A 25,466-nucleotide genomic window follows, 5' to 3' on the forward strand; every position below is an offset into this window, starting at 1 on the left:
TGCTGTCAAATCCTCAAATATGACCTGCAATGGTAAACACCAATTGTTTCACCTTCCCTGCCCCTTTTGGGGGATGGGAGAAGGAAAAAAGAAAAAGAACAACATTTAAAAAACTGGAAGTCTTGTACAATGCCTATGACCTTCTCAAAGAGCTGCGCATAAACAGCCTAAATGGTGCATGTTATCTTGATGAGAAAGGTGTCAATATTTTCTCCAACAATTCCTAGCTAACAGAATTTAGAAAATGTTTGTATTATATTACAATCTCACTACCAGCCAATCAACATCCAGGTTTCACCACACTGTTGAAGTGCTTTCGTTTTGCTAAAGTTTTGTCTCACATAGCTTCAAAATAGTGGGGATTGCCAGATCAGCTGGTAAAGTTAGGCTAAGTCTACACTACGCACCTTACAACGCGCAGCTGTGCTGCTGCAGTGGCACCATTGTAAGGTAAGCAGTGTAGTTACGCTTTGTTGCCAGGAAAGAGCTCTCCTGATGGCAAAATAAAACCACCCCCAACAAGGGGCAGTAGCTTTATTGCTGGGAAAGTGTCTCCCGCTGATGAAGCGCTGTCCACACTCGTGCTCTTCCTCATTAACATTTTTCTCATTCAGGAGAGGTTTTTTCACATCCCTGAGCAACAAAAGGTTTAACAACGAAAGTGCAGTGTAGACACAGCCTTATATTTCCTCTTCCTCTCATATTTCTCTCCTTAAAAAAGGTTATAAAAAAATGCAGACAAGGCGAATGGTACATAGAAAAGAAATGAGGCAGGCAGCATTATTTAGCAGTCTGAGCCCGAGTAGAACCCTGTAACTCTTGAGTTCTAATCATAGCTGACACAACTTCCTTTGGTGTTTTGATGACAAGGGAAAATATCATGATTAATAAAGGGAAGTTACTTACCTTATTATAACTAGAGCTCTTTGAGATGTGTGGTCCCTATCAGTATTCCACTGTGGGGTATGCATATGCTGCATGCACCTGAGACCAGGGAATTCTTGCAAATTGTGTCAGTTGGTCCCTACTCTCCTTGTGTACTGTGCTCAGGATATAAGGTGCAGTGCCGACCAACTGCCTCTCCAGTTCCTTCTCTACCCTGAATCCAGTCATGACCCAAAGCAGAGAGGAAGGAGGGCGAGTAGAGGAATACAGATAAGAACCACATATCTTGAACAACTCCAGTTACAATAAGATAAGTAACTTCACTTTGTTCAAGTGCTGTCCCAATGTGTATTCCACTGTTGGTGATTCACAAGCAATACTCAGAGAGGAGGAGGTACAAGAGCGGAGGCGGTATAAATGCTCACAGAATTACTGTCCCACAGGATGTGTCAGTGGAGAAGGCTTGGACCAAGACATAATGTCTTGTGGATGGAACTCCCATGTTGCTGCTTTGCAAGTATGAAGCAGGGTACTTATGAAGCAACGCTACTGAGGCTGCCTGTGCTTTTGTGGAGTGAGCCCTTACCTCACATGGGGAAGGAAAATGCGCCAGCTGATAAAGTAGGTGTGACATTATCTGATTAAAATACGACCATATAGATCACTGTTGCAACCACTATTATATATTTGCAACAAATCTTATACAAAATGTGGCATGTAAGGTATCTATGAAAAGGTTATGATTATGCTATTGGTATGCATGTATCATTTTTGTATTTTAAATTATGAATATTGGCTCTATACCTGGATTTCAAATGTTTGCTCTTGGGAGAACACCCACAAGGTAGCTAGCCAGGACATCTTGGAGGGACTATTCAAATTGAGTGGCCCATCAAAAGAACATTTAACTGACAATGGATCATGGGAGACGCCCATCTACACTTAATGGAATTTCCTTCTGTGACTAGGTGAAATGCATGCACATGTGACTTACCCATGTGACTCCAAACTCCATCTTATTGCTGTAATTTTCCACAGTAAGAACAATGGGTTTCCCTCCACATGGCTGAAGCTATAAAAGGCCCTGAAAACACCTCCATTTTGCCTTTCTTGCCCAAACCTCTGGACTATACTAATGGGAACATTCTAACCGAGGGACTGAGGTCCTTCCAATGATTTGGAAGCAACCAGAGACTTGACTTAAGCCAGCAGTTTATTCCATCACTGCAACAAACCTGAATCAAGAACTTTGCAATTACTGTATATATTTGATTCCTTTAACCAATTTCAATGCTCACCTTTCTTTCTTTTTATGAATAAACCTTTAGATTTTAGATACTAAAGGATTGGCATCAGCATGATTTTTGGGTAAGATCTAAGTTATATATTGACCTGGGTGTGCGGCTAGTCTTTTGGGATCAGAAGAATCTTTCATTTGTTGAGACTGGTTGTAAAGAACCACTCATCTCTGAATCCAGTGTTTTTGATGGTGATATAAGAACTGGAATACCCAAGGAAACTGCTTTTATGACTTCTTGTTAGCCAGTGTGGTGAAACAGGACTTTACTTTTGTGGCTGGTTTGGTATATCTTATGAAAGAATAATCACCAGTTTCGGATTGTGTTTGCCCTATTTCTCAGCAGTTTGTCCTGAATTTGGCATCCTCAGCTGTGACAGTAGGATACAGCCAAAGATCCACTTGGAGATTCTCTGAGAGGATATCACTTGTCCTCATACTCTTTCCACTATGACAACAAAGAGTTTAAGTGAGTTTCTGATCGGTTTTGTTCTCTGCAGGTAAAATGCCAATGCTCATCTCAGGTCAAGGAAAAAGAAGTCTCTTCTCCTTGCTAAAGGCATGGGGCTTTGGGAAAAACACAGGTATGTGAACTGACTGGTTTATGTAAAATTCTGAAAGAATCTTAGGGGTGAATTTGGGGTGTAGTCACAGCAAGACTTTATTCTTCTATAATACTTTATTTGGTGGATTGACCATTGGGTCCCCAGTTTCACCCTCCTTTCTGGCTGAAATGACAGCAACAAGGAAAAGTGAGACATTGAACACTAAGCAATTCAAAGGGAGGTGTAGTGAGTGTCAAAAGTACTACATTAAGATCCCAGTGAGGGGCTGGTTTTGTTACTGATGGAAAGGTTCTTATCAAACCCTTTAGGAACCTGGTCATTAAAATAGCTATCTGTTGGCAGATGAGACACAAACCTATAGCGAGCTGAGGAAGAGACCAGTCATCTTGAGATAAGGAGACAGTCCAAAATAGTGGGAATATTTGCTGTCTCTGGTGACATATGGTTTTGCTGGACCCAGACAGAGAAATTTTCCACTTGGCTAGGGAACATTGCCTGGTAGAGTCCTTTCTGCTATTATAAAGAAAGTTGCTTGGAAGGTGAGCAAGCCAATGTTCTAAGGTTTGATATCTACCCAAACTACCAAGCTGGGAGATCCAGATTGGGATGCTTGACCTTGCATTCTCCTGAGTGATAGATTCATAGATACTAAGGTCAGAAGGGACCATTATGATCATCTAATCTGACCTCCTGCACAATGCAGGCCACGGAATCTCACTCACCACTCCTGCGAAAAACCTCTCACCTATGTCTGAGCTATTAAAGTCCTCAAATGGTGGTTTAAAGACTTCAAGGAGCAGAGAATCCTCCAGCAAGTGACCCATGCCCCACGCTACAGAGAAGGTGAAAAAACTCCAGGGCCTCTTCCAATCTGCCCTGGAGGAAAATTCCTTCCCAACCCCAAATATGATGATCAGCTAAACCCTGAGCATATGGGCAAGATTCACCAGCCAGATACTACAGAAAATTCTTTCCTGGGTAACTCAGATCCCACCCCATCTAACATCCCATCACAGGCCATTAGGCCTATTTACCATGAATATTTATAGATCAATTAATTACCAAAATCATGTTATCCCATCATACCATAAACTTATTGAGTTTAATCTTAAAGCCAGATAGATCTTTTGCCCCCACTGCTTCTCTTGGAAGGCTATTCCAAAACTTCACTCCTCTGATGGTTAGAAACCTTCATCTAATTTGAAGTCTAAACTTCCTGGTGGCCAGTTTATATCCATTTGTTTTTGTGTCCACATTGGTACTGAGCTTAAATAATTCCTCTCCCTCTCCGGTATTTATCCCTCTGATATATTTATATAGAGCAATCATATCTCCCCTCAACCTTGTTTTAGTTAGGCTAAACAAGCCAAGTTCCTTGAGTCTCCTTTCATAAGACAAGTTTTCCATTCCTCGGATCATCCTAGTAGCCCTTCTTTATACCTGTTCCAGTTTGAATTCATCCTTCTTAAACATGGGAGACCAGAGCTGCACACAGTATTCCAGGTGAGGTCTCACCAGTGCCTTGTATAATGGTACTAAAACCCCCGTATCCCTACTGGAAATACCTCTCCTGATGCATCCCAAGACCGCATTAGCTTTTTTCACAGCCATATCACATTGGCGGCTCATAGTCACCCTATGATCAACCATTACTCCAAGATCCTTCTCCTCCTCCGTTATTTCTAATTGATGCATCCCTAGCTTATAACTAAAATTCTTGTTATTAAGCCCTAAATGCATAACCCTACACTTCTCACTATTAAATTTCATCCTATTACTATTACTCCAGTTTACAAGGTCATCCAGATCCTCCTGTATGATATCCCAGTCCTTCTCTAAATTGGCAATACCTCCCAGCTTTGTACCATTCGCAAACTTTATTAGCACACTCCCACTTTTTGTGCCGAGGTCAGTAAGAAAGATTAAATAAGATTGGTCCCAAAACTGATCCTTGAGGAACTCCACTGGTAACCTCCCTCCAGCCTGACAGTTCACCTTTCAGTAGGACCCGCTGTAGTCTCCCCTTTAACCAATTCCTTATCCACCTTTCAATGTTCATATTGATCCCCATCTTTTCCAATTTGACTAATAATTCCCCATGTGGCACGGTATCAAACGCCTTACTGAAATCTAGGTAAACTAGATCCACTGCGTTTCCTTTGTCTAAAAAAATCTGTTACTTTCTCAAAGAAGGAGATCAGGTTGGTTTGGCACGATCTACCTTTTGTAAAACCATGTTGTATTTTGTCCCATTTACCATTGACTTCAATGTCCATAACTACTTTCTCCTTCAAAATTTTTTCCAAGACCTTGCATACTACAGATGTCATACTAACAGGCCTGTAGTTACCCGGATCACTTTTTTCCCCCCTTTCTTAAAAATAGGAACTATGTTAGCAATTCTCCAATCATACGGTACAACTCCTGAGTTTACAGATTCATTAAAAATTCTTGCTAATGGCTTTGCAATTTCGGGTGCCAATTCCTTTAATATTCTTGGATGAAGATTATCTGGGCCCCCCGATTTAGTCCCATTAAGCTGTTTGAGTTTTGCTTCTACCTCAGATATGGTAATATCTACCTCCATATCCTCATTCCTATTTGTCATGCTACCATTATCCCTAAGATCCTCTTTAGCCTTATTAAAGACTGAGGCAAAGTATTTGTTTAGATATTGGGCCATGCCTAGATTATCCTTGACCTCCTCAGTGTTTAGTGGTCCCACTTCTTCTTTGTTTTCTTCTTATTTATATGGCTATAGAACCTTTTACTATTGGTTTTAATTCCCTTTGCAAGGTCCAACTCTACTTGACTTTTAGCCTGTCTCACTTTATCCCTACATGTTCTGACCTCATTAAAGTAGCTTTCCTTGCTGATCCCTCCCATCTTCCACTCCTTGAATGCTTTCTGCTTTTTCTTAATCATCTCTCTGAGATGCTTGCTCATCCAGCTTGGTCTACAACTCCTGCCTATGAATTTTTTCCCCTTTCTTAGGATGCAGGCTTCTGATAACTTCTGCAGCTTTGATTTAAAGTAATCCCAGGCCTCCTCTACCTTTAGATCCATAAATTCTTCAGTCCAATCCACTTCCCTAACTAATTTCCTTAATTTTTGAAAGTCAGCCCTTTTGAAATCAAAAACCCTAGTTGCAGATTTATTTTTGCTAATCCTTCCGTTCAGTTTGAACTGAATTAGCTCATGATCACTTGAACCAAGATTATCCCCTACAACCATTTCTTCTATGAGGTCCTCACTACTCACCAAAACCAAATCTAAAATGGCATCCCCTCTAGTCGATTCAGCAACTACTTGATGAAGGAATCCATCAGCTATCGCATCTAGGAAAATCTGATATTAATAAATATTAATACATAAATATTATTATTACTAGCACTCGCCCTCCAGTCTATATCTGGGAAGTTAAAGTCTCCCATGATCACGCAGTTTCCATTAGTATTTACTTTATTAAAAACATTAAAAAGGGCTCTATCCATATCCAAATTAGATCCTGGCGATCTATAGCACCTCCCAAGCATTATCCCAGGGGAGGCTCTAATAGTTTTCTTCCCCAATGTAATTTTTGCCCAGACGGACTTGGTCTTATCCATTCCATCGCTTCTTATTTCTTTACATTCTACCTCATCATTAATATACAATGCTACTCCACCACCTTTACCTTTATTTCGGTCTTTCCCAAACAGCACATACCCCTCAATACCTGTAGTCCAGTCATGACGACTATTCCATCATGTTTCTGTTACCCCTATAATATCTGGTTTCACTTCCTGCACCAGTAGCTCTAGTTCCTCCATTTTGTTACCTAGGCTCCTCGCATTGGTGTACAAACATCTTAATTTTTGCTGTTTGGCCTCGTTCACATTCTGTACCCGATTAGGCACAGACATTCTACAGCCAATATAACCTATTGGACTGGTATCCACACCGTCCTTCCTCCTTATATACATTCTCCTACCCACGGCTGTATCCTTTCTTACTTTGTTTTCTTCCCTCTCAATGCTAATATCCGGTGTGGAGATTACCTGGACATCTCCCAACCATCTCCCCCAAATTCCTAGTTTAAAGCTCTCTTAATCAGTTGTGCCAGCCTCCATCCTAGAAGTCTATTTCCTTCCCTACTCAGATGAAGTCCATCATCCCGAGAGAACTGTCCTCTGTCCATGAATGCCTCCCAGTGGCCATACATCCCAAAGCCCTCCTTATAGCACCACTGCCTAAGCCATCTGTTGATAGTCATCATCTTGTCACACCTTTGTTGCCCTTCTCTAGGAACAGGCAGAATCCCACTAAAGATCACCTGAGCCTCGATTTCCTTAAGCGTCTTCCCCAGCCTAGCATAGTCTCCCTTAATACTTTCCAGCGAGAATCTAGCCGTATCATTTGTTCCCACATGAAGGATAACTAGGGGATTCTTTCCTGCTCCCTTTAGGATCCTTTTCAACCTCAGGTCTACATCCCATATCTTAGCACTTGGAAGACAGCACACCCTTCTATTCTCTGGATCAGCTCTGGTTACAGGCCTGTCTATTCTTCTCAGTAAAGAGTCCCCAATCACATAGACCTGCCTTTTCCTTGTGATGGTGCTATTCTCCAGTCTATCCCCTGTTCCCTCTGGCTGCAAGTTCCTTCCATTCCTATTCTCCCTAGTAATCCTCTTCAACCCATCCTGTATCCTCCTGGGGCTCATATTTGGTGTAGTATCCATTGACTCTTCCCCTTTTCCCATAGGACTAGCTGCTCTTCTCTTCTTCCTTGCCCTTCCATCCTCAGCGACTACCTGCTGAGCCCCTTCTTCATTTTCCAACTCTGCCAACCTGTTCTTGAGCTCTATTTCTCTTTCACTAGCCCATCTTTTCCTCTGTCTAGTTCTTTTAGTCACATGCTTCCACTGATCGCTTTCCTCATCCAGTCTCCCCTCAGAATTCCCCAGCCCTGATTCCACCTGCAAGTCTGAGCTTTTCCCTTCAGATACCTCGTGTCTTTGCTCCATAATCTGCTCAAACCCCTTCCTAAACTCAACCAGACTTTCCACCTGCATCTCCAAACCTCGGATCTTTTCCTTCATCAGCTCTACCAGACGGCATTTCATGCAGACGAAACTCTTTCCAGGTACCCCCGCTAGGATCATGTACATACTGCAGCTTCCACATCCAGTCATCCTCATTGTGTCTTCCGCTACATGGGTCACTCCCACTGCTGCCTCTGTATCTGTCATAGCCTTCCCACCTAAATCCTGTTCATCTGGGAAACACAAACCACACCAAAACACCACCACCCACAGCAAAACCATACCCCACACAAGCACCACAAGACAAACTCCCCGGTTTACAGCTCTGTTTGCTGGCTCCTGGGCCGCTGCAGCTGTCTGTGCCACTGCCTGACTGGCTGGCTACCTTTTAGGACCCCAAGTCAGAGAAGCCCCGCCCCCTAATCAGGGCTCAGCTTCTCTCCCAGCACACTGCCCCTACAAGCCTCTACACATACAAATACAAAAACCTTCTCCTCCAACAGAACTCCCAGTCAAGAGATCCAGGAAGGATTGAATGCTGATAGTTGAAGGGGCTGACATTTGTAGAAGACTTGGGAACTAATGGGCCATTTGGGAGGTCAGAGAATCTGAGCCCCACCTCCAAGGTTTCCAAGATTCCACCCACTCTGTGAAACAACGTCTCATGGCAGAAGACCAAGGCCAGAACCTCAGAGCTATGCCATCAGAATCCCCCATGCAGGTGGGGTCGAATGCTGTGGAGAGCATTGATGAGTTCATCTACCTAGGCTGCAAGCAGAGTAAAAACAGTCACAGCAAATCAGATGTTCTTTGATGAATAGATCTTGCTGCCTCTCGCATAAAGTCCATATCTCAGCTATGGATGCAAAAACATCTTTGTGCTGAGATAAAGGTTCTATCAAACCTGTATACTACCTGCATTGATATATGGATCAGAAACCTGGACCCCTTTTCAAGCAGACTTAGAGAATCTAGAGGCATTCAATATGCACTGTCAGCACCACATCCTGAGCATAAAGTGGTCTGATTTTGTGCAAAATGTCACAATCTCACAGAGAATTGGTCTTCCCCTTCAATCACTCACTATATTCACAAGTGGCATTGCATGCTCTTTGGCCATGTCGCCAGGATGGGCAAAAACTCCCCAGCACAATGTGCTCTCAAATTTCCATTGACGTACGAAGGGGTGCAAGCCCTGACCCATGGGGCCACCCTACAGATTCATACATTCACAAGATTGAGTCAGATCTGGAAATTTCACTTCACAAAGCCTGGTGCTGCACAATGCCATCAACCATAGTCACTCTCCCTGGCACAATGGTCCTGAATATCCTGTGTGGGTTTGATAATGACGATGATGGAGGAGAGGTTCTACCTCTCAAAGGAGGATCTCCTAGTGAGAACAATCCCTGAAGAGGGATGGCAGTTTTGACGGGGAGAAAAACTTGGTGGTATATTTGGAACGGATGATATCCAGCACCTACTTGTCCATTGCTATTGTCCTCCAATTGTGGGAAAATTGTGCTAGGTGGGAACCAAAGCAGACCTTGGAATAACTGATTTTCAGCTCTTGAGCATTCCATCAAAAGTGTCTTTTGGCTGGGGATGAGGCCGGGTAGCTATAGTTGACGTGGAAGGAACGCAGCTTGTAAGAGCACTTGTAAGAAAGGTTGTGGTAAAGGCCTCAGTTTGTAAGGCTGCTTACTGTATTTCTGCTTTGGAGCCGGAGTACACAGGGAGCAAACAATTGCCCTAGAGTCTTTCAGTGAGTGCAAAGAGTTGTCCATCTTATGGTTGAGAAGATTAGTCTCATCAAAGGTCAAGTCCTACATGGTATTTTGGATCTCCCCGAAGAGAGCACCACAATTCCTGGAGCATCACTATAGCAGTCACCACTGACCTTGATGTCATACTGGCTGCCTTGACCACAGCTTTTAACCAGGTTCTGACCAGTAGTTAGCCCTCATCAGTGAGTTCTTAATATTGAGACCTGTCCTCCCAGGGGAATTTGTCCTTAAAATCCAGGAACTTTGAATAATTCAGAAAATTGAAAACTATTAGGAGAGCCTGATAGTTTGATATTCTAAATTGGAGGCTGGTTTATGTGAAAACATTCCTCCTCATAACATCCAAATGTTTGGCTTCCTTATCTGCAGAGATGGCCCTTTGGTGTCACCTGGATCTTTCTGATGCTGCTTGGACAACCAAGGAGTTAGCGGCAGAATGGGTGAACAAGCGCATCACTCCCTTTGCTGGGACAAAGTACAGTTTTTCTGCCCCCTTGAAGGTACAGGCGCATATTGCCAGCATATGCCTTACTGCCTTTGCTGGTTCCAGTATGGCTCCATTCACTGGGAGTGCTACTTGGCTAGATCACATGGGATGTAAGACATTCAGGAGCTTGGGAGCCCTTCTGCTCCTCTCTGTAGTAGCTCCTGGAATTGCCTGTGGTCATCTGGAGATGGCGAGGCTGGAGCAACCATCTCATTGAATGAGGAAGATGATACACCTGGTGGTACCAGCAGATCTGGTTCTTCTTCTTCTTCCATAGACTTAGGGTGAGGTTGTGTTGACCTCTTGTGGGGGTGGAGAGTACTTTAAGTACCATGACCATGGGTCTCATGGGTCCAATTAAGGCCAGTATAAGGGGGTTGAAAACAGGTTGCAGTGGTCGCCAAGGCATTGAGTACCACCAGTCCTTAGGAGGAGGTTGCTGCTTGAGTGAACGAGGCTGGCTCTTGATCCCCTCTCTGGCCTGATCTCCCTAGGCAAGAGCGAAGGTGGTGGTTCCACAAGTATATCTGACTCTCCTGATGATGCAGAAGTTGGATCCAGCTCCATCTGCAGTGCCATCAGTACAGCTGATGGAAAGCTATGGCTACAGGATGCGATAGGAGATGGAATTCCTGAATCCCTGGCTCCTCTTGGCCTTAGAATCTCCCCTGTGAGAATTAGTCTCGATAACAGGAGAGATTGTGGATCTCGGAGGGTGAAGATATACTCGACAGCAGTTCTCAAAATGTGGGTCAGGACCTCAAAGTGGGTCACAACCCCATTGTAATGGGGTCGCCAGGGCTGGCATTAGACTTGCTGGGGCCCAGGGCCAAAGCCCGAGCTCAATGCCTGAGGCCAAAGTCAAAGCTCGAGCTCCACTGCCTCGGGTCAAAGCCCAAGGACTTCAGCCCTGGGTGACAGGGTTTGGGCTTCCCCCCTCAACCGGAGTGGTGTGGCTTGGGGTTTTTCCCCCTTGCCTACGGTGGTGGGGCTTGGGTGGGCTCAGGTCCCCACTCCGGGAGTCATGTAGTAATTTTTGTAGTCAAAATGGGGTCACAGTGCAATGAAGTTTGAGAATCCCTGCTCTAGAGTGATGTGAGTCACTGGCCCCTCTGTAAGTTGCATCTTGTTGCCTTATATCTCTGGAATCAGTGTGAGAAGACTTTTAGTAGCTGGTGATTCTCTATGGGAATGAGATGGTAGAGCTGATGAATGAATCTCTCACCAAGTGATTTTTGTCGGTCCTGACAGTTCTTGGTTCTATGGTTCCCAGTGCTACATCTTAGTCAGTACCACAGTTGGTGTAGAGGCTGGTATTGTAGGAGCCTTGCATCTTCTAACGTACCTTCTAATCATGACCAGGAAGCTTGCGGGGGAGGCTATGTTCTTGAACCCTGGGCACAAAGACTTGCCCGACTTCGACAGTCGGGGAGGGATCCCTCCTCTTAGATCTAGGATAGGATCTGCTTTTATGCTTATGACAGTATCCCCTACTCTTGTGAGAAGGCCTAGATGAAGGCTCCTTAGCCCTGCTCTTTCCTGCTCCTGAGTCAAACACTGTGATAGGAAGTGGACTCCTTGATGACTCTGGACAATGTACAAGGTGGGGAGGGGTGTCTCAAGCCCAGCTCTGATGGGGGACTCAGCACTCCATAAGGTACTTCTGAAGCCAGATCTTGTGCTTGTTGCATTTGGCTGGATAAAGAGCAGCAGATATTGCATTTAGCAGAGATATGTCCTTCTCCAAGGCAGTACAGGCAACGCTATTGGTTGTCGCTGACTGAAAAGGAGAGGGAATAGGAGACTGTTTTTTGAAGCCTAGTATCCAGAGCATAATTTAAGTCCTTCAAATGGCAGACTTAACCCTAGAGGGGATTCTAACTAATGACTAGCTAAACTTGTAAAACTACTATCAATACTAACAATAAAACTCAGAGTTATATAAAGCTTTGAAATATTTACAGGAAGAGAGGGGATCAGCTCTGCACACTGGAGGGCTCCAACTCAGGCCATGCAGCAGTCAAAAGAAACTGGAGTGGCAGTTGCCCCTTGTATCATTGGTGCAGAGCACGAGGAGAGCAAGGGCACAGGTGGGAACCAACAGACAATGCCTGCAAGAATGCCTGCACATGCATATCCCACAGAGGAACACACACAGGGACCAGCACTTGAACAAAAAGAAAGAGAGAGAGAGAGAGAGAGAGCACGCAAGAGAGAGAGCTAGGAGCTCACATGATGTGATACAAACACCATGCTAGGTCTCCCCTACATTGTGCAAAAAGTTATATTCATTAGTTTATAGACCCTCATAGCAATTTAATCATGCATTCAGAGGTATGCATGGATACTACCATGATCAGTTCCACAGACATGCCTATAACTAAATAAAAACAGATGCATGGTCACAGCAAAGATGACAGTGATTCCAAACTGTGTGGTTATAAAACCTATTCTTGAATGCCAAAGAAGAGAGCTTTCAGAAGGGAAGCATTTGCCCACAAAACTAAACTATTATACTCCCATTTCAAGCATTCCCAGGAATCAAACAGGAAGAGAAATAGCATTTATTCTCTCTTCAGCTTTCTCCATCACTAGATCTGACTAGCACGGAAGCTCTTTGAGAATCCCACAAAGTCTTATTTTTCTGAGGGCAAACTAATTTAACTATCCAGATTATAAGCACCTTAGTAATGACATCAAAGCATACACAACATTTTTAAAGCTCTTATTCAAATCTAATTGGATTTCAGAGGAAAATAAGTTGCTTGATTTTCATGATGGGCACATCTTATAAATGCAGACATGGAAAATCAATATGCCAAATATGAAGAAAATCTGAAGGAAACATAAGTCTACATGTAAAATTTACTAGCTTTGTAATAAGAGGCTATGCAAATTCTTTGTGGGGAAAAGAGGAATTCAGAGGAAAACCAGCAACCAGTAGCAAGAGCTGTGCGTGCCTTTTATTCTCCTGTATCATTTTACCTTGGTGAAATAGTAAAGAACCTAGAGATGAACAGATGCATGTCAATATTCCTGACGGCATCCTGCTGCTGCAATTACTGTTTACAGTGACACTAATGTATCTTGAGGAAACTCATACCCTCATTACATGGGAATGTTGGAGGAGGGTGATACTAGTGAGCATAACATTAAGACACAACAGTGCAAGTTTTACTTGGCCATTATTACAAAGTACAGGTGCATTTTTAGGCATGAGTTTAAAAGGATTGTACCATCATCCTCAAGAGGACAGGCTGCTTCTAGATTAATGTTGACACTAGAAAGGATAATCTGAGAGAATTTATTCAATATTTATTTTCTCTCACACTTTGGGTGGAAGCGGGAATTAAACTTCTTGCTTTCTCTGGGACACAGAATGTAAATAGGTAACACTTCTACAAGTGTGCAAAATTTGATTGCAGTGATGCCCTGGGACCGTTAAGATATTGAGAGAGGTGGGGAAATCTGCATCAGGAAAGATGCAGAAGAAGTTTACAACGGTGAAGAAATGAAATTATTTTAGGGTCACAGTTGGAATGGAAAGCAATTGGAGCAGTGAATGGAATACTGGAGAGGGTGCAGATTGGAGATGGATGCAGACAGTGTCTACTGTAATATGAATCCGAACAGTGGGACCTGTACTAGAATCAAAACGCTAAACCTTCTGAAGTTCAAACATCACTAATTTTTACTACTTTTTTCCATTACAGTATTTGCTTTTGCCATATACTTCATTTACATAACAAGAGGATCAACATCTAGTAGGTAAATTAAGTGATGCAGCTGAGGTCATTATCCCAGCTACTTACTGACACTTTAATGTGATTACGAACAAACAAAAAAGCCATTCAGCATTGATGGAGTGCTTATGGCATATGGTAACTTTATATGAAGGGTGAAAAAATAGCATGTTTAGAGCCAGGAATAGGCACTTAATAGAAACCAAAATAAAGAATTGTAAGAAATATCTCTATGGTACAATATGCTAATTGTTTAAATAATAAGAAAAACCCTACAGTGGAAAGCACTTTATAAAAACAGTTCAAAAGGAAAAACTTTATTATAAAGACCAACCAATGAGAAATGTATGTAATTTCTTAAGCACTTGTTAAGAAACAAATCCAAAACAAATGTTACAGTTATCACTATACATTCTATTGCTTCAGGGCATCAGCCTGAGGGGTATAGGAAGAAACTTCCCCTAAAGACAGGTTATTACATAATTGCATACTCTGGCCTTCTTTTGCCTTCCTCTGAAGAAGCCACTGTTAGAGACAGGATACTTGACTAGATGGACCAGTGGTCTGATACTTTATGACAACAGCATGTTCTTCTGTTAGTATAAAATAACTATCTTATTAAATCTAAACTGAATGAAAGGTTGCTTGATTTATCTTTATTTTCATAAACATCAAAAACCTGATCAGAACAGAAAAAAATCTTCAGCCATACTAGAAAAATAGGATGGGAAATTATTTTTGGTACTTGGAATTCAATTCATGGATCAAAAGTTCAAATTCAGTAACTTCCAGGTGCATGAACTGGAGCTGGTGGAGGGTGACAGGGGGAAATGACACAGAAACCCACTCCCCATTTTCCCTAGAAGTCCACTGTGACTGCAGGGAAAAAAGAGTAGGAGGAAAACTAGCTTCCCCTCAGGTGTGGTGTTGTAATCTTTATTTTCCTTAGCCACTGGAAAAAAATAAGCTCTCAGTAATTTGTAAGGATGTAAATTACACAAAAAGGATTGCCTCACAAGTTATGATGTACAAGAAGCAATGGAAAAATGTGCTAAATTCATAGAAAGGAATCCCATCCGTCAATATTTTGGACGTACAAAGAGTTACATCATTCAGAAAGATTATTCCCCGCAGGCTAGTAGCAGGAATTTGAAAAATGGGAAGGAAGACTCTGACATACTTGATGGGCTTGGCCTTGCATAGCGTGTACCTGGCACTGTACTTCTACAAAACCAGGTAATCTGCAACATAACAACTAAAGCTCTTCAATGAAACTCCTTCATATGAACAAGAAACAAAATTTAGAATCTGATGTGGGGAGATAATAGGAACTAACAAGTGTACAATGCAAAAATCTGCTTTAATAATATCTTTTCATATAAAATATTACTGAAGTCTGCAAAAGACTTCAAACATCACATTATACCAGTTTTGACCTGAGGCAAAGCAGAGCACTAAAAACACATTAAGGGTTCTGCTCAAGAGTAAATGGGTTATGCTGCTATTATGCAATTTATACGAGAGTTAGTCTGGGCTGATTATACCCAATTCCAAAACAAAAGTCTGCAGGTTACTCAGCAGCATTGTTGTCAGAGTTTGACTCTATATGGTGATGCACAAAGAAACACCTCATCCTCATCTTGTTCCCACATGTCGACACCCAGTTTGCAAAAATGCATACTACATATTCACAGCTAAAATCTATGGCCCAGATCCACAAATGTATTTTGGCTACCAACTTGCATTGATTTCAAAATGTATTTAGGCTCCAAAATCCATTTGTGGATCTTGGCATATGTAGGTACCAGTAATCACCATTTTTATCCCATCCCAAAAGAGAAATAAAAATGTTGGCCAAGAAGAAAACTGCCATTTCCGACATATCTTAAATGTCTCCCTCTCTCACGCACACTTTTCTTTAATATACTTCTTCAAAAGGAAAAATGGCCACTGTAGGAAAAATTTTCTTGAATAAACTGGAAGTGAAAAGAGGATCTGTCTAAATGGTTTCCCCCTTTATACCACAGGAAGTAAAAAATTCCTTGAACACTTGATATTTAGATAACATTCACAGTGATGGGCAAATTGTATTAGATACTGATTTGATACTTGAAGTGACCTCAAACAGAATGTTTTTCTCCCTCAGTTTCCTGTACCCCTTCATTTGTTTTTCAACAGAAACATAGTTCAACAGCAGTAAATACTATGAGAAATACCATGGTATTTCGGACCTGACCAGCAACAGCATCAAAAATTCCATGAGATTTCCAAATTAAAGAAGTCTGGATAGTTCTGATATACCCAAAATACTTTAGAGAGCCATCCATCACTAAATGGTATCTGCATCTCAGATACAGCACTGGGAACTAACATGGGAAACCATTCACTTTTACAATGGAAATATAAAGGAGGCAAATGAATGCATTACGTTATATCTATATGGCCAGAGAATACTTGCTCAGCTTTTGCCCTCAGTTAGCCTTAATTTATACATTATACCTCTTTTGACATTCACAGCTGTATTTTTACATTATTTGCAAACTAGAAAATGCTGTGTGTTGTAAAATAAAGTGTCTAGATTATTACACTTCACTTCATTTCTGTGTTCTTTATTAGTGATTTATTTGTACAAGGGGAGAAATATTAATGATTTTTTCAAAGAAAGAAAAAAATTATTTTTGACTGTGCCATCTATTGTATATGAGCAGTGGCAATTAAAACCAGAAGAAAGCTCTAAGTTGCAACCAAGGTGTGCCCACAGTGCGGTATGGATAGGTCCATTACATCACATAGCTGTGCACCTGTTAATAAAATCAAAGACTCCTTTAAGAAAACCCTGAAGTCATAATAGGCAACTATTTTGTATGCTCACAATGACATCATGACAGCGACCAGGCATTCCAAGTATTGAAAACACTGTGAAAAGAATGCAGTGGTAACACAGATTGGCAAATGCTTTCCATTGGCTTCCAACCAGCAAGAAGTCAAAATTCAAAGTAACTTGGCTTGATTTTAACTTAAGTCTTTTTAAAAATAGATGAGGTGGTATAAGAGCTTGGGTTTATTTATTTATGTATTTCTTTGCCCCAGAATTTCTAGGCAAACAATCTGCAAGAGGTACCTGCATTACACATAAACTCAATATAATATTTAATTTAAAGTTAATTATTTTCTTTATATTCCTCTGAAAGAAAATCTTATCTTGATCCCATCTTGGCCTGGAATATGTCTCACCTTCACTCAACTTCAATTCCTGAACAACACACAGGGGAACATCCCTGGAAATCATTGTTCTTAACAATTAGTTTAATTACAGGAAATTAGTAGATCTCTCTTACCTAAAGACTGGTACAGCTCAGTCATTTTAGGATGATCCCAGCAGGTCGTTTGCGTCTCATGGCTAAAACATAAAATATGAAGGTTTTAGAACGAAATATGTACGGTAGAGCTTTCCCTAAGACAGTCAGACACTTGTCTTTGGAGATCTTTCCTTAAATAGATTTCCATATTTAGTAGGTGATTATGATTTCAATGATTAAATGTTTATTCACAGAGCAGTATATATGTGTATGTGATGGCAGTGATGTTGGAGTTTTTCCCAACCAAAAAAAAACAAACAAACAAACAAACATGAATTTTGGTTGTTTTTTTATGATAGGTGGGTTTCCTGCCATCAGCGTTGAAGCTAAATTTCTATCCCCAACTACCATATTACATAACAAGCAGTGCAGTATCTAATCCGCGACAACGTATAGAATGCCACAATGTCATCTTTGGGGATTAGAGCAGGAAGTGTGACCAATGGTCGATTGTCTAGTCCTAACACTAGGTATGAATTTAGCCCATTATATTTAGTGATGGGTTCAAGATACAATATTTACATCTAAACTATACGCAACCCCAAAACTATGGGGGTTCAGTTGTTTGGGTTCCATTTCTAATTAGACTAGATTAATTTTTAACCTGGGCTTTATTTTAAATATAAAAAGAAAAGGAGTACTTGTGGCACCTTAGAGACTAACCAATTTATTTGAGCATACGCTTTCGTGAGCTACAGCTCACTTCATCGGATGCATGCAGTGGAGGGTACAGAAGATCTTTTTATACACACAAAGCATGAAAAAATGGGTGTTTACCACTACAAAAGGTTTTCTCTCCCTCCACCCCACTTTCCTGCTGTTGGGGGGAGAGAAAACCTTTTGTAGTGGTAAACACCCATTTTTTCACGCTTTGTGTGTATAAAAAGATCTTTTACACTTTCCACAGTATGCATCTGATGAAGTGAGCTGTAGCTCACGAAAGCGTATGCTCAAATAAATTGGTTAGTCTCTAAGGTGCCACAAGTACTCCTTTTCTTTTTACGAATACAGACTAACATGGCTGCTACTCTGAAACCTGTCATTTTAAATACAGCAACCCTATTCTCCTCCATATAGAATTGTTTGAAAATGGCAAAAAATATTTAATGAAAAGTTTTGTCAATTTTTTTTTCAGTTTTTCAATTAAATATATGAAGGATTTGACCTGTTCTACTTTAACTGTTCACTGTTCAATTAGGTGGGTGAGATGTCAGCTACAACTGCTGTCCTACATGCCACTTCAAAACGGTTGTGCCAAAACCCCATGTTAAATTCTACTGACTCAGCAACAGCTTAAACTGCTTCTAAGCCCAATGTGTTCTGTCCCACACATTGATTTTTTTTCTTTCCAGTTGTTGCTGCAGCTTCTGTTTCTTGAACTCAAGCTGGAGTTCCATCTCCTGCCCTAGGTCCATTGCAAATTTCAAGAGGCAGTGCCTTCGGGAAGCAAAAAAATAACTAAAAAGGGATTTTGAATGCCTGCAGAATACACAATATGACCAGAATGCAAATCAGACATTCTCTGCATTGAATCAAGCAGCCGCTAGCTTTACAACAAAGTGTGATGCCAATGAGTATGTATCATGAGAGAAAACCACCAAACTAAAGTGTGAGTTAGTGATGGTAACAATGATTCATGCCTTCTAAGGTTATATATTTTATGATTTTTTAAACTGGAAGATACGAAAATATGTGATCATATATGACATTATGATAGAAATCTGAGATTGAAAAGTCATTTGTTTATTCTCCTGCCAGTAGAGGACTGGTCACGTAGTCTCCAGATATAGTAAACAGAGGCTACAAGAAAGTGAAAGGAAAAGTTTTGAAACCTGTGAGAGCCAAACTCTGAGTAGCTCTTTCCCAAGGCCCCACAGGAAGGCTAATCACAACTGCTGTCCCTGCATTTGAGGAGCAAGGGGACTGCTCCTTTGCAGATTGGCACAAAAAGGATGGGGAGAAGAGCAGGACCTGATCCAGAGCTCTGTGAAGTCAGTGGAGAGGCTCCCATCAACATCAATTGACTTAGAAAAAGAGGCTTTGGAGAAGGCTGCTCCTTCCTGTTTATCTGTGCTCTGGGAAGTTTGGGATAAGACTTTTTCAGAGAAGAAAAATTCCTTCTTGAATTCTCCTTATGGTGGCAATGCTCTCTAGCACAATCTAACGTAAGAAGAGGCAAAATCTGTACTGGGATTCTTGTGAAACAATTAAAATGACATACCTTCTATTTGGTCTAGCTTCCTACTTAAAAGAGAGGGTTGGTTAGTTGGCACAAGTGAACCTTTTACTGACTGAACTCTACATTCAACATTCTTCAACATGCTTCTTGTTCGTAATGATTTCCAAGCTTTGCAGTGAAGTCACAGCAAAGACCAATGTTGAGAGATCACAGACTATTATAATAGAAAAAGCTAAGGCAAAGATTTTAAAGAAAACTATTCCTCATTGACCTCAGTATCTCTCTTCCCTTTATCAAGGTAGAGATTGCATACAGTGAAAGAGGGAGGAGATGGGAACACCACAAAGGTCTTGCTCTCTGCTGTGGTGTCAATGAGCAATGCAATAGGAGGCAGCAGCAAATACACAGGCTGAATTGAGATTGATTGTGGGTGATTGTTGTTTTTTTAAAAGCATAAAATAGGAAACCCAGAATAAAAGTTGAAGAAAACCTATGGATCTGTCTCAGACTCATCTGATTTCCTGTATTCCCTACCATGTGTGATAGAGGTAGGACACATGGGGTGAGAATACCATGTTACCATACCAATTAGCTGCTTACAGTGAACTTGGATACAGCCAAACTACATTCACAAAGAAAATGAATAAAAGTTGAAAAATATTTTAGAGAATCAATATGTTAATTGCAATTTTGGCTATAAAAAGCCTCAGCTTACTAGGAAGTAGTTCTGGGGATGAAAAAAGCTTCAGTGTAAAAGAACTCCATTGGATAACTACATGACTCAGGACTTTGGTAAATGGATACAGAACTAGGTTAAGTGACCAGAAGTTGTTACATCTGATGACTGTTCAACATCTACATAAGATTATTCTGACATTCTTGGTGCATTTCCCCAGGGACAGGTAGTCCCGCAACTGGTAACCTGTTGTGAATTCTTAGCACAGAAGTCAAGAATCACATAGGGATGTCTCCTCCAGATCAGGGTTGAGACATATATGTGGGGAATTTCTCTCTGCTGCTGACCACTCTTCTTGTAACCAGAAATCCCTACTATATAAACAGTGATCATTCTTCCATGTTTCTTCATTTTCTACAATGCCATTTTCCATGTGGTGTTCAGGTGTTTGAGTAGTGAGTGTGCCATTGACCAGTATGTCAAATCACGTAGAAATATGAGGAGAAAGTTCACCCTCTGATTGCATCAGAGCTGTATTTCTCTTTTAAAATAAACTACCTAATTTTCCAAGTGAAATGAGTTTGGTTGTCTCAGACTGCTCTGTGAATACAACAGAGCACTTTAGCCTCCAGTGCTGTCAACCTGGCACCTTTCACGAGCACTGGTTTTACGCATTTTTGATAAACACTGCATGGTCATCTTTGATCTATGCATTTTATGCATACAAGTGCAGAAGGGCACAGCCTCTACTAGAAATTGGTTTTCTCCATTTATCCGCAAGTGAACTACACAAAGCTGAAATCCGCAGGGCAAATGAACCCCCTCGTCTATTTGCCTTTTCTTTGACCTCAGTCCCACATTGAAGGAAACACCCCTTTCTATAAGGACGAATGTCAAGTCAGTATCCATGGTAGCTCATTTCTTTGCCTTCTCTTAAGCAAGGATCATCCACTGGGCTGAATGCTGTGTATCAGGTTTTTATTATATCCACAGGCAATGCAGCTGAGACTATCAAACTCATATCTTACAAGACAGTGAGAGCTGGACTCTAGAACTGGAGGTAGGTATCCCTCTCACTCTTGCATGAAAGTCAGTGTTTTAAGGAAACCCTGCATTCCAACTCTGTAACGGCTGAGTGCCTGTGAAGAATAAGGGCAGATGATTTTGCTGGTACTTTACATGCAGAACACAAGAAGGCTGCAGCTTTTTCATTCTAACTAAGAAGTGTTGCCTGTTCCCGAACATTTTCGGCACAGAAAGTTATCAACAATTCCAAACACATGTGCAGCTCAAGGAAAGGTTAGATTCCATTGAGACTAGCCTTCATAAGCCTCTTTGCCATTTTCAAAGGCCATTTAATTGTGAGCTTTGGTGTTGGGTGTGGGAGGGGATGTGTGTGTTTGTGCATTGTGAACACCATCTGAAGTGAAATGCCAGCTCAGCAATTCTAGGCTGTCTCAAAGACACCTGGGAACACTACCATCTTTAACAGATCTGCTGAAAAGTGTTTGCCATATTTCCTAACTCTGGTTAGAAACTAGACCCTATAAAGTCAGAGAAACATTACTTTTTTTCCCCCTACAAGTTCATGCCTCTCTAGCTTATCAAGATGCAAAAGGGGAAAGAAAAATAAAGCTAGCCCTGGAAGAACAACAGATGATAGCGGCGCGATGGTGACTGGCACCCTAAAATACATAGATAGTTCAGTGGGATAAAAGCACCATCTTTGTACATATGATGCGACTTATTAAATCAGTGGTTCTCAAACTATTGTACTGGTGGCACCTTTCACATAGCAAGCCTCTGAGTGCGACCCCCCCCTTATAAATTAAAAACACTTGTTTATATATTTAAACACCATTATAAATGCTGGGGGTGGAGGCTGACAGTTTGTGACCCCCCCCCATGTCAGAATCTCTTGGCTCTATGAGGGGTCCCGACCCCCAGTTTGAGAGCCCCTGTATTAAATGAATTTGGTAGTCTCAACTCAGTCCTTAGGGGATGATGATAGATGATTAAGCAATTTTTTTTTTTTAAATCAGGACTAGCACAACACTGGGATAGCAAAGATTTTTCTGAATAGGATTCAGGTGCATAGGAAACTTTGCAAAAACACTTTGCTATCCTATATCTGCATATAACCAACACAACTTCTATATCATTGCCAAGAGTACAAGAATGAACCCGATTATTCTCAGAAGAGATGACAAAGTAGCATGATAAAAACTTGAAATCAAGAATTGATGTGATGAATGATAAACTAAACTATCAGTTCTCTATTATAATATGTCCAGTTTGAGTAAAACTAAATGTCTTTGCCCCCGTTTCAGCTTGCATTACCTTTGAAAAACACAGGCAGCAAAAGGAGTAGAAAAAATTCTCCTTCATAAATCATCTTTAAACCTTTTTAAAATGTTCTTGATTTTATTCATTCTGCCAGTTTTAAATTTCAGAGATTTGGTCTCCCCTGTTTATTCATTGCTAAGCTTCACAGCAGAGAATTTGAGTATGGAACTGCACCGCACTCTCTAAACTGTTACATTCTTCTTAATTTGTGATTATACTAAAGCAAATTCCACCAGCATTTTACTTCAAAATGCACTATGGACTCTGTGTGTGTAAGTGTGAGTGAAGCAAATTCTGTCAGGTGGCAATAAACAAACGGCAACACATATTAGCCAATAATTAGAAATTAAATTATTTTACAGTGTGCTGCACTACGATTCAATTTATATTGCCTTTCACCTTTCTGGTTTCAAGTAGAGTGCAAGGTTCTTACAACAACTTGACGGCTGCTGTCAAAAAGCCAGAATAAATATGACAGAGTTGGGTTTTTTCTTTTGTAAAACTAACATTAAACCTTTAAAAATGCAACTTTAACTACTTGTTCTTTATTTTAAAAAGACATACTGTTGGCCACTCAAAATAAGACTACCTTGCAATCAGTGTCACTTATTGCTTAAAACATCTTTCCATTATTTCCCAGGGAGGAAACTAATCTTCCTAATGGCTGTGAAAAGACTAAAACAGTGCTCTAAAAAGGTAGAATTCTCCTGTGATTTGCGAAGGATTATTGTTTGTGTTCCACTATAAATCTGGAGTCCATGGAGCCACACAGTGATGATTTTCCTTTAATCCTGGGACCAATGTTTTAAAAAAAATAAAAATAAAACCACCTTGGCTTTTGCCAGCATTATCAGAATACTGAAGAGAGGCACAAATATATATTAAAAGTTTCTGCTAATATTGACAGTGAGCAGTAAGATGGGGCCACATATCAACTGCTTAGTATTTTATAGTAACTATTTTTTCTCCCTTTTGATGTTCAGCATTTTATTTTGTGCAGTATGTCATGGGCAAAGATTACTACTCAGTTGTTAAAGCTGGTGAGCCAGCCCCTCCAGCTGTTACTTGCCCATTGATCTATTTGCTTTTCAAAGCTTATCCCCTCCACTTCTGCCAAAGCAATTTTACTGCAGGGTCTCCTTGAATCCAGGATCAAACAATGATGACTGCAACCAATTCCTTAGTGGTAGAAGGTCTTTGACCTTCTATATAACTATGTTTCTTGTTTCCTCAGCTCAGTACTCCATAGGCATGTGCCTCTAAACCCATTCTCAGCCAAATTTAAGCTTGCAATGAGAGCTGGGAAAGTGAATATATCCCAGGAAAGGGCAGGTTTTGCAGTAACACACTTCAAAAGAGAGCCTCATAAACTAACTACATCACAGAGACAATGTGTGTGTTTCACACACACAGTATACAAAACATACATACACAATATAAAGCAGAGTAAAAACTATTACACTAAAACATTATTTCCAAACATACATTAACCACAGAACTACCACTCACCTAGGTGTCCAAATTTTAAACATGTCTATGGAAGTTCATTCATGAACCAAGCTATAAAATGTACTGTAGGCAGAATGTTTAAATTGAGCTGTAAGAAAGCTAGGCAGATATAACAACAAAGTACAGTATTCCATTCAGCTGTAAAACATTAACAACAAGAAAAAGAAATTATACAAACTGTCATCTCTCTTTGGCTTCCCGCAAACCGTTTGATCATATCTCTGGCACATCCCTGACTTCCTGGCTTGGCTTTACGGTTTAACTGCTGGAGGTTCCCCTGGCCTTTTAATATTATGTAGATATAGGTTAAATATCTTGCATGTTCCAACTAGACCTATTTATCCTGAAATAGAGGGCACATAAATGAGAAAATGAAGTGAATTAAATGTCAGTTCAAATTCCCAGAAGAAATCAGGCAGAAAGTTGACCTTTCGTGTGCTGAATGAAAGGTAGAAGTGCTTCCCCTCTGCAATCTTTAAACAAGATTTTTAACAACATTACCGCTCTGTTCTACACACATCTATGCTGCAGGGTTAAAGGCACGCCAAGGAGCAAAGCCTCAGATCGTTAACATTTTGTTCGTGCAAAACGACAGGGATGGGGGGACGGCTGGAGCGTGGAGACGACGGAGCTACTAACACGCTGAAAATCAAAATCCGTAAGCAACACCCTCCACGCGTGCCGGCCCCAGACGGGACTCTCCAATCAGCGGAACTCCGCCGCCGGAGGGGAAAGAGTTAATCCTGCCACTGGCCACAACTACAAGCACCTGCAGCCGGAGCAGGAGGAAACAGCTGGGAGGGAGGGAGGCTGTCGCCTGCGGGCTCCCCCCCGTGCAAAATCCCTGCCCAAGTTTCATTCACCTTCCCGGAGCTCGGCTCGGCTCCCCCCCAGCGCGGCCGCAAGTGCAAGATCTGAAGCCAAGGCAGGGGAAGAGCTGCGCTCAACTCACCCTTTGAGTTGTTCCCTCATCGCTCGAGGACTCGGCGAGGGGGCGCGGAGCGGAGTCCGAGGCTCAGCCGGGCTAAGGCGCGCGAAGGCAGCACAGCGGCGGGGAATAGCACTGCGGTGGAACGAGCATTGCCGGGCTAAGGGCAGCGGGGGGAGGGGAGGCCGCAGGCTAGACAGGGTGGAGCTTCCAGCCTCTGCTCCTCCCTCCACCTAGTGAACCTGCGATTGCGAAGTAAAGGACTCAAAGAAAGGGAACAGTTTGGGATGAAAGAGGAGGGCATTATTTAAGGTGGAGCTAAGGAATGTGACCTGGGGTGTGCAGCGTGAGTCCCTGGTGCCAAAACTATCTGAAGTAGATAGTTTCTTCAGTTTAAAGAACTGATCTCGGTACAAATTGATCTAATATCATTAGTTATTTCTTTTACAGTTCAAGATTTCGGCGCTGGTGGTGAAAGTTACGAAGAATCCAAACTCTTAGACCCTGCACGTGAAAAGAAGCTGAGTCCTGACACAGGAAGCGAAAAAGTTCTCCGAATTTTAATTGCCTGTCATTGTCTTTAAAACGCCTAGTTATGTTTTAACTAGGCTTTTATACCCTCTTGTTTTTAAGGGGACAAGGCACAGGAAATTGAAGAGCTGTAAAAGCTTCAGGCAT

At 41.5% G+C, this 25,466-nt stretch overlaps 1 protein-coding gene and 1 long non-coding RNA gene across 15 annotated transcripts in view; one reads left to right on the forward strand and one right to left on the reverse strand.

The window, feature by feature from the left end:
- DMD (dystrophin) overlaps positions 1 to 25,466 on the reverse strand; it is a 1,926,267-nt gene that overhangs the window by 82,481 nt on the left and 1,818,320 nt on the right. For 10 of the 14 annotated variants that reach the window (XM_073357918.1, XM_073357881.1, XM_073357898.1 and 7 more), the window contains one exon: positions 17,130 to 17,191. In XM_073357918.1, the coding sequence (XP_073214019.1) occupies positions 17,130 to 17,191 (62 nt within the window). Of the gene's footprint in view, positions 1 to 17,129; positions 17,192 to 24,812; positions 25,023 to 25,466 lie in introns of those variants that run through there. The other 4 variants (XM_073357993.1, XM_073357983.1, XM_073358004.1 and 1 more) reach the window with 2 other exon arrangements.
- LOC140916395 (uncharacterized) lies at positions 1,337 to 25,257 on the forward strand. The gene is made up of 3 exons (XR_012160519.1): positions 1,337 to 1,506; positions 2,683 to 2,766; positions 25,239 to 25,257. It is a non-coding gene; the product is annotated as an uncharacterized lncRNA (long non-coding RNA).

This window comes from Lepidochelys kempii, chromosome 1 (genome assembly GCF_965140265.1).
Source record: "Lepidochelys kempii isolate rLepKem1 chromosome 1, rLepKem1.hap2, whole genome shotgun sequence".
In the NCBI taxonomy this organism is placed as follows: Eukaryota; Metazoa; Chordata; order Testudines; family Cheloniidae; genus Lepidochelys; species Lepidochelys kempii.